This window comes from Belonocnema kinseyi, chromosome 3 (genome assembly GCF_010883055.1).
Source record: "Belonocnema kinseyi isolate 2016_QV_RU_SX_M_011 chromosome 3, B_treatae_v1, whole genome shotgun sequence".
Classification (NCBI taxonomy): Eukaryota; Metazoa; Arthropoda; class Insecta; order Hymenoptera; family Cynipidae; genus Belonocnema; species Belonocnema kinseyi.
The window spans coordinates 92,961,986-92,972,576 of NC_046659.1; the positions used below are offsets into that span (position 1 = coordinate 92,961,986).

The 10,591-nt window shown below is 28.1% G+C and overlaps 1 protein-coding gene across 1 annotated transcript; it reads left to right on the top strand.

Moving 5' to 3' along the window:
* The first annotated feature begins 378 nt into the window (after window positions 1–378).
* LOC117169021 (protein disulfide-isomerase A3) lies at window positions 379–9,369 on the top strand. Its single transcript, XM_033355076.1, has 5 exons — window positions 379–661; window positions 3,676–3,907; window positions 3,995–4,203; window positions 7,707–7,823; window positions 7,964–9,369. The coding sequence occupies exons 1-5, from the start codon at window positions 510–512 to the stop codon at window positions 8,730–8,732; spliced, it is 1,479 nt and encodes a 492-aa protein (XP_033210967.1). The 5' UTR covers window positions 379–509; the 3' UTR covers window positions 8,733–9,369.
* The last annotated feature ends 1,222 nt before the right edge of the window (window positions 9,370–10,591 follow it).

Genomic DNA, 10,591 nt, shown 5'->3' on the forward strand with positions numbered 1-10,591 from the left:
TATCATATTTTGTTAATGAGAAAAATAATCTGCTATTTTTACAGAATTGTAATTAAATGAAAAAAAAACGGTGTCATTCATATTGAATTTACTGGAATTTTCTCACTAGAATAAAGAAAATTCTGTAAACCATATAGAATTTTCTGTAAATTCTGTACCAAAATGTTGGAAAATTGAGCGATTTTTTTTTTAACTTTAAACGCTGATCAGTGCACGCTTAATGTGCACAATGTTCTACTTTTTTATGTTTCGTCCCTGGTTCTTGCCACATGTGGCGACCAATGTGGGTGATACTGAGTAATGATACGATACTCCACTGCTCTGCTTACACGCGATAGGTTCAAATCCAGCGGAGAGGCTGACTTGACCAATAAGCGAACGACAGCACTACTAAACTAGTCAGCTTGGAGGAAAGGGCCACGTCTTCGCCGCACAGCGTGTAGTGTTGTTTTTTAAGTCGGTTTTGTCTTAAACGGATTTTTGGAACAGACACACGCGATCCTGGAACAATGCAGGTCGATTTTCTATCATTAGCTTTGCTAGCTTTTCTTTTCCTCGGAGTTCGAGGAGCCGAGGAAGATGTTTTGGATTTGACTGATGAAAATTTCACCGAGGAATTATCCAACCAGGAAAACTCGCTTGTCATGTTTTTCGCACCTTGGTAAGTTTTACTCTTTTATTACTGTATTTCTCTTGATTACAGGTAAGTAATTATTTTTATTCAATGCCTTATTTTTCTCCCATTGTTCTGCTATCCCTTTCCTTTGTATTTTTTGACTAATTATTGATCATTCATCTTTCCCGGAAGTAAGCCGGTATTTTGTTTAAAACTTCGGGTTCTTCACTCCATAATCAATTTTTCTGAATCGACGGACTTTTTATTAGTTTTTTTTTTGTTAAGAATAATTGCTTTATTGAAAAACCAGTTTCGTAATTTATCAAAATGTTTGGTTTTCATAGAGGTGCTCCATTTTTTGTTCTGAAGTACTTCGGAGCAAACTTGATTATCAGAATGACATTAATTTCTGTGTAGCAATTTTCGGAGTGGAAATTAAAAATTTGTTCTAATATTCATTTTTGAAGCATATTTATATAAAATATGTCATATATCGCATTTTCATTTTGGAGTAACTTCGTTGTTGAGATTTATGCTTAAGGCTGTCGGACTCGCTGTCCTTTAAAATTCATTCCCGTCATATAATCAACAAATACTCAAATTAAATATTTGTAGTCACCAAGCTCTGCTTCTTTTTTAAATAAAAGAGTGTCAGACAAAAACTGACTAATTTTAATAATGTTTTAGAATTGCTTACAGGTCTGGAAATTCCAGAAAGTCAGGGAACTTTAACTGGTCCCGGAATTGTCAATAAACTTTTTTGGTTGAGGATTCAACTATGTTATTGAAAATTCGTATTTTTTTATTTAAAATAAAAATATTTTCTAATTTAAATATTAACTATTAAATTTAACGTTAAAAATTCATATTTTTGGTTTAAAACTTCAACGACTTTGTTCAAACTGGAACTACTTTGTAAAAATAGATTTTTTGTTTGATGACTCATCATTTCAGTTGATATAAACCTTTCTTTTTGTTTAAAATTTAACTATTTTGTTGTGAATTATTTTCCGTTTTTGTTCAAAATTAATTTTTTTATCTCAAAATTGGCCTATTACGTGTTTAATTGATAATTTTTTAAATTGAAAATGTAACTATTCTATTTTTGGTTCAAAATATATCTTTTTAGTTGAAAATGAATCTTTTTTTTTTGTTTAAAATGCGCCTTTCTTGGTAGAATTTTCATGTTATATTGAAAATCTGACTATTTTTTTAAGAAAAATTTTTTTTTGATGAACATTCCTTTTTTTCCTGTTTAAAATTGATTTTTGTTACTAAAAAAGGTTTATTTTAAAATTGAACATTTATTTTTTTGTTTAAAATTTATTTTTTTGACATTTTTTTACTTAAAATTGAACTGTATTGCATTTTTTGTTGAAATTTATTTGTTTAATTTAACTTTTTTTTAATCTCATTAGTTGAAACATTATCCTTTTTTGATAAAAATTCCTTCCTTTTTTTGATCTTGTACCTTTTTTGGTTTAAAATTTATTTATTTTGTTTAAAATTTGCCTTTTGTGATAGAAATTTCATCTGTTTTTTTTTAATTTAACTGTTTTGTTGAAAATATCTTTTGTTCAGTTAAAAAATAATTTTTTTTACTCAAAATTTAACCTTTTCCTTTCTTTGGTAAAACCTTATTTCTTTAATTGAACATTCGTCTGTTTGTGTTGTGTAAAATTTATTTTTAGAACTGAAAATTAAAATAATCTATTTTTGGTTGAAAATTTATTTTCTGTAGTTAAAAATTCATGGGTTTTGTTGCACACTTGGATTGGAAAAAATTCAACTATTTGGTGAAAGTGCATTTTTATTTGTTGAATATTCCTCATTTTAGTAAATAATTCTTTCCTTAGTTAAAAATGTAACTATTTTATTGAAAATTCGTTTTTTAAATTTTGAAAATCAATTTTTTACACTGAAATTGTAACAATTCTATTTTTTCTTTGGAAATTCACTATTTATAGTTAAAAATTTGTTTATTTTATTAGAAATTCTAGTTTTTGGCTTAGATAAATTATTTTGATTAAAAATTATAAAAATTTTTGGTGGCACTATAAACTGTCACACTTTTCGTTGAGATTTAATTTTTTATCGCAGATTCATCAGTGGTTAAGGATTGAATTATTGTTTGGACAATTCTTTTTTTCTTCGTTGACGATTAATTGTTTTAACTGAAACTTTTATTCTTTCGTTTCTGGTTTACAATTTCTCTTAAAAAAAATTTCTTTAAAAAAAAATTTCTTTTATTTGATGGGAAATTTGTCTTTTTTTGTTATTTAAATTTTTTACCTGCTAAGAATTAAAATATTCTATTTTGGGTTGACAATTTATTTTTTTTTGTTAAAAATTCATGTAATTTGTTACAAATTTTTCTTGGTAGTAAAATCAACTATTGAGTAAAAATGAATGTTTTTTGTTTAATATTCCTCATTTTAGTAAAAAAAATTATTTTCTTGGTTGAAAATTTAATTATTTTGTTCAAATTTCGTTTTTCAAATTGAAAATTAATTTCTTACACTGAAAATGAAACTATTCTATTTTCTCCTTTAAAATTTACCATTTGTAGTTGAAAATTCCATTATTTTTCTGAAAATTATACTTTTTTTTGGTTCAGATAAACTCTTTTGTTTAAATATTAAAATATTTTTCGTGACAATAGTCTTTTTGATTTGAAAACTCAACTATATGGTTGAAAGTTAATGTATTTTATATATTACTCACATAATTTGTGGATGACCCATATATTTAGAACGGTCGGGGAAAATAAATATTTGTTCAAGGATTTTTGAAATTGGGATTTAGAAGCAATTTTGGTTTTTCCTGGAGTTTGTGCCCTAATAATCATTCGAATCGTTGTAAGTCGAATAAATAAATTTCATGAAATTTCTGCAATGATAATGATACTTCTATTTCACATTCTAAGAAACCAATTCCTTTAAAATATCCAAAAAGTATTTTTTTCTTTTGAGCCCTTAAACTTAGTTTCGTAGTGCAAACTAACATGCAAACTGCATTTGCACAGCCGGAATTAACAAATGCTGTTTATATTATTGCAGGTGTGGACATTGCAAGCGTTTGAAACCCGAATATGCAAAGGCAGCAGAATTATTGAAAGACAATGACCCTCCAATCGTTTTGGTTAAAGTTGATTGTACTGAAGGTGGAAAAGAAACCTGTAATAAATTCTCAGTGAGCGGTTACCCAACCCTGAAAATATTCGCCAAGTCTGAGATGGTGTCCGACTATACTGGTCCTCGAGAAGCTGCCGGAATTGCTAAATTCATGAAGGTACTTTAAAATACATCAAGTATCAAAAGACGCTCAATCCCGATTCTTTCTGAAGATTTATTTTCTAAAATTCGATTCTATCCTTAGGCTCAAGTTGGACCTGCATCCAAGGAATTGACAGACGAAGAATTATTCAAGGCTTACTTGGAGTCTGACGAGGTTGTCGTAGTTGGATTCTTTGAAAAAGAAGATTCAGCATTGGCCGCTTCCTTCCACTCCGTCTCGAGAAAACTCAAAGACAAAGTCAAATTTGCTCACACTGCTGTTAATTCTATCCTTGAAAAGCACAACCTCAAGTAAGTAATTATGTAAATAAAACTTTATTGTTTATTCAGGGTGTCAACCCTGACTGGAAAACCTGGAATTATCAGGAAATTTTTATATACCTGGAAATTTTAGAGATTTTGTTTAGTAAGGAAATTCTTTGGCGAGCGTGCTTAATTTTTTTTATCCCACACTCGACTTTGCAGGGCGAAAGTGAAAATTAGTCGAACAGAATTCGAGGCGCGAATAAAGCTATAGAAAAAGTGTCGGGCCTGCTTTTTAGGGCATGATGTACTATTAAATTACAATATAAAGTTCCATAACCATGGTTCTTGATTTGTAAACGTAGCTTTATATTAATGTATTTAACTATTTTGTTAAAAATTATTTTTTTTTTCTGTTTGAAAATTATTTTTTTAGCTGAAAATTTAACTTTCGTTTTTTGATCAAAATTGATCATTTTTAGTTGGAAATTCAAGTACGTATGTCGTTGAAATTTCATTTTGTTGTTGCAAATTTACCAGTTTCTTGGCAATATCTTCTCTCTCTTCACAGAAAACCCAAACATAGTTAGAAATTCAACGCCGGTTGAAAATTTGATTTTTTTAGTTCAATTAAATTGTTTTTGATTAAAATATCAATTACTTTATTTTTAGTTCATAATTCATATTTTTTTAATCAAAATGCATTACTTGGTTTAAACTTAAACCTTTTTGTTAAAACTGACTTTTATTGATGCAGGTTCATCATTTTAATTGAAAGTTAATCTATTTGGTTAAAAAATGAGTTGATTTTTTAAACATTCGTTTTTTCCTTGACTGAAAGTTGATTTTTTTAATTATTATTTTTTAACTGGAAGTGTATTGTAATTATTCCAGTTGAATATTCCATGACGTGATTAAAAAATTGATCTCTTTATCCGAAAATTAACGTTTTTTACTGAAAATTTAACTGTTCAATTTTTGTATGAAAAATCATTTTTTTTTGTAGAAATTAATTTTCTTGGTAAAAAATTCATCTTCTGGTTTAAAATTCAACTATTCCAGTAGAAGATTATCAATCATTTACTTTTTTGTTAAAAATTGATATTTTTTAATCCAAAACGCAACTATTTGTTTGAAATTTGATCTGTTTTAATTTAAAATTCAGCTATTTTGTGGAATATTCATGTATTTTGTTAAACAATCGTTTCTTGTAGAGAGAAAGTTAATCCTATTGTTTAAAAGTTCATCTTTTTAGTTGAAATTCAAATATTCCCATCAAATATTCATAATCTTGTTTGTAAATTTATCTTTTTGTTTGGAAATTTAACTAATACAGCTGAATATTCTATCATTTGAATTGAAAATTCATCTTTTCGGTTTAAAATTTAACTATGACAGTTAAGGAGTCATCATTATAGTTGAAAATGATGTTTTTTCGGTTAAAAATTAATTTTTTTGTAACTGAAAATGTAACTATTCCATTTATGGTTAAAAATAGATCTTTTTTAGTTTTAAATTCAACGACTTGGTTTAAATTTGTCCTTCTTACTTCAAAATTAATGTATTTTGTTAAAAACTCATCTTTTTAGGTAGAAAATTAAACTTCTGTTTTGAAAATTCATTTTTTTCGTTCAAAATAAAACTATTTGGGTGAATGTTGAACTATTGTGTTAAAATATCATCAGTTTGGTTGAAATTTTCTTTTTTTCTGTTGGAAAATTAATTATTTCAACTTAAAATTTAACTATTCAATTTTTGGTAGAAAACTGATCTTTTTTTACTTCAAAATCCACCAATTTGGTTGAAAATTTGTCCTTTTTACTTGAAAATTTAACTATTTTGTGGAAAATTCATGTATTTTGTTGAAAAATTGTCTTGTTTTTGCAGAAAATTAATCTTCTTGTTTGAAAATTCATCTTTTTCGTTGAAATTAAAATATTCCAATCAAATACTCTATAATTTTAGTTGAAAATTCATTCCCAGTTGAAGATTCATCATTATAGTTGTTAATTCATCAGTTTGATAGCAAACTTACCTATTTTGTTGAAAACTGTTTTTTTTCAGTTGAAGATTAATTGTTTTTTACTGAAAATTTAACTATTCTATTTATGGTTACAAATGGATCTTTTTAGGTTTAAATTCAACGATTTGGTTCAAATTTGTCTTTTTCAGTAAAAAATTAATGTATTTTGTTGGAAAATCGTCTTTGTAGGTAAAAAATTAATCTTATGGTTGGAAAATAAATCTTTTTCCGTGAAAAATAAAACTGTTTGGTTGGAAGTTGAACTCGTTTGCTAAAATATCATCAGTTCGGCTGAAAATTGGTTTTTTATGATGGAAAATTAATTATTTCAACTTGTAATTTAACTATTCCATTTTTTGTTGAAAATTTGTCTTTTTTAGTTCAAAATTTAACTATTTGGTGGAAAATTCATGTCTTTCGTTGAAAAATTGTCTTGTTTTTGCAGAAAATAAATCTTCTTGTTTGAAAATTCATCTTTTTCATTGAAATTAAAGTATTCCAATCAAATATTCTGTAATTTTAGTTTGAAAATACAAATTAATTATTTCAACTTGTAATTTAACTATTCCATTTTTTGTTGAAAATTTGTCTTTTTTAGTTCAAAATTTAACTATTTGGTGGAAAATTCATGTATTTTCTTAAAAAATTGTCTTGTTTTTGCAGAAAATAAATCTTCTTGTTTGAAAATTCATCTTTTTTGTTGAAATTAAAGTATTCCAATCAAATATTCTGTAATTTTAGTTAAAAATACATTTACAGTTATAAATCCATCATTATAGTAGAAAATTTATCAGATTCATTGTAAATTTAACTATTTTGTTGAAAATTGTTGTTTTTTTGGTTGAAGATTAAGTGTTTTTGACTGAAAACTTAACTATTGTATTAATGGTTAAAAATATATCTTTTTAGTTTTAAATTCAATGATTTTGTTTAAATTTGTCTTCTGGCTAAAAATTAATATATTTTGTTGAAAAATCGTCTTTTTAGGTAGAAAATTAATCTTTTTTCATTAAAAATAAAGCAGCTTGGTTGGAAGTTGAATTCTTGTTAGAATATCAGTTTCGTTGAAAATTTACTTCTTCGGAAGGAAAATGAATTATTTTAACTTAAAATTTAACTTCCATTTTTGGGTGGAAACTGATTTTTTAATTCAAAATTCAACTGATCGGTTGAAAATTGATTTTTAGTATTATTTAATTAATCGATGCTGCTTATATATTTATGAAGATCTTGCAATACAAGTTGTGAACTCTTCCTAAATGAAACATATGAATTGAATCCTTAAAAACGGGGAAAAACTGTTTTATTATAAACTCGCGAAACTATACATATTCTAATTTCATTATTTAAAAAAAAATGCAAAACATTTGAATGGCTCCGCGCTGTAAAAAATTATACCTGGAAAAAACCTGGAATTGTCAGGGAACTTTCTTCCAGGATTTGAGTAGACATCCTGTTATTATATTTCATTATGCCACCAGCATCTAATATTACTATCATATTTAATCATCTGTATTGTGTTTTCTAGGGATGGTATTGCTTTGTTCCGACCAAAGATTCTTCACAATAAATTCGAAGACAAGATTGTTACTTTTGATGGCGGAGATTCGGTTGGTGATGTTACAGCATTCGTTCAAAATAACTTGTAAGTATTCTTTTAAAAAACCAACATCAATCTATGTGGATAATGAAAATTCAATCCTAAAATTCTGTATATGCTATCAAGCCAAATTAAACTGATATAGAATCTGAAAACCGGAAGTTAATACGTACGTATTATTTCAGGTTTGGTATCGCTGGAGTGAGGACTCGAGACAACGCCGTTGAGTTCAAGAACCCCTTGATTGTTGCTTACTACAACGTCGACTACACCAAAAATCCCAAGGGCACCAATTACTGGCGCAACAGAGTTCTTAAGGTAGCCAAGAACTTCCCCAAGTTTAACTTCGCAATTTCTGCCAAAGACGATTTCCAACACGAATTGAACGAATTCGGAGTTGATTTTGCCAAAGGTGACAAGCCAATCATCCTCGCGAGAGATGCCAAGGACCAGAAATTCGTCATGCAGGATGAGTTCTCGGTCGAGACCTTTGAGAAATTCCTGAAGGATTTGGAAGCTGGAAACCTGGAGCCATATCTCAAGTCGGAACCTATTCCAGAGGACAATTCCGGAAGTGTGAAGATTGCAGTTGCCAAGAACTTCGACGAGGTAGTCACGAACAATGGAAAGGACACCTTGATCGAATTTTACGCACCCTGGTGTGGCCACTGCAAGAAATTGGCCCCAATTTTCGACGAATTGGGAGACACTCTTGCAGATGAGGATGTTGAAATTGTGAAGGTCGATGCAACTGCCAATGATGTTCCTCCTCTATTTGAAGTCAAGGGCTTCCCAACTATCTTCTGGCTGCCAAAGGACTCCAAAGACAAGCCTGTTAAGTACGAAGGCGGCCGGGAAATGGACGATTTTGTTAAATATATTGCTCAACATGCCACATCAGAACTCAAGGGCTTCGACAGGAAGGGCAACGTCAAATCCAAGGACGAATTGTAGAGCGTTTTGTTGAAGATATTTGGTATAAAACGCTCTTGAGTCACTGGAGTATTTCTGAAATTAAGTATCGTCAGAGTGAGAACAACTCAACGATATTTAATAGAATACTACGAGACTTTTCTTTTCCGTTTGCATTTCGTCAATGACGATAAAATCAGTGAATGAATTTTTGAAGACTATCCTTTTTTTTTACTAACCAGTACATGACTTCATATGCGTAACTGAACTCTTTTTGAAGTTATTTTGAGTTTTGAACCTGAAAATGTATGAGTATTTATCGGTAGACGAGTGTGAGTTTAGAATTCTACTCAAGAAGCTTTTGAGACTTGGAAGATCTTTTTCTAGAATTTATGAAATGAAAATTGAAAAATATTGTACATTTATTTTATAGAATGCAATATGGTGATATGTATGGAAGTGTTATAAGCGTGTAATGTGAGAAAGAAGACATTCTGTCTGCTTTTTTGTACGAGAGTAAAAACAAGGAGAAGCGATTGACTCAGAATATTCTCAACAAGTTATAACTTCATTCCACATTTGTGCATTAGAAAGGCTGGTTTAGATGGATAAGTTATGTTAAGTGATAATTGATTTTTTTGATTATATGAAACTCATAATAAATTGTTTTATACAAACATTTTCAGTTAATGGGACCCGTCTTGAATTAATTGAGTAGATATAAGGTAATTGCTACAAAAAGATTTCAATTTGTAAAACTATTTTTTGATTCTGATTTTCAAAGTTTGGTTTTTTAAATTCAATAACCAAAGTTACGAGAATTAAGTATCGATAATATGCCTGAAACAGTACTAGATAACGGTGGAGATCCCTCTTTTTTCTTAGATTTCACTTCTTTTCTTGAAATTACCCTTTTTTCTACTATTCTCAAAAAACTTTCCCTTTTCTCTTTAAATATAAGATATTTGAAAATACAATTCATTTTTAAAGCCATTATATTTTTATTTTTTTAATTTATATTAAAGCAAGGTGTCTAACAACCTTGAAAACCTGGAATTCTCCTTAAATTTTTTTTAAATCTTGAAAAACTGGATATCTCATTGAATTTTTCAAGAGAACCTTGAATTTGCTTTGTTTGCTTTTAAAATAGTTATTTTAATGAAATGCGAAGAGTAATTTAAATCTTGCAGTCTATTATGAAATAAACGTCTCGTTTAGAAGAAATGTTGCTACTAGAAAGTTTTTTATTTATCGTGATATAATTTACCTTTTGTTCATTACAGAATAAATAAAAAGACATTTCAAGGCACTTTTTGTAGACTGTACCAACTATTTTATAGATTGCAATTAATATACTTTGATATTGTGAATAATTCTATAAGTTTTTAATTTCTCCTCCGCTAATATAGAATGTTAAATATATTGAAAGTTCATAAGAATTTCAAAGATTTTAACAAGGATCTAGTACACCAAATTTAAAAGATTTCAAAACAATGAAAGATTTTAAACGATTTCAAATTTCTTTGAAGATTTTAAAAGATTTCACGAAGTTTTAAAATATTCCAGTGATTTTAACGAATAAAAAAGATTCCATGAAGATTCCACAAATATTTCAGGAATTCATAGGGATTTCAAGAATGTTTAAGATTTCAAAAAGAACACAAGATTTGAAAGATTTAAAAACACTTCAAAGATTAAAGAAAGATTTCACAAATATTTTTAAAAGTTCATAACCATTTAAAAATCTTTCAAGAATTTCACAGATTTTAACAAGGATCTAGTAATCCAGATTTAAAAGATTTCAAAACAATGAATGAATGAATTTCAAATATTCCAGTCATTTCAAAAGATTTCAAAAAGTACACCAGATTTGAAAGATTTAAAAACACTGCAAAGATTAA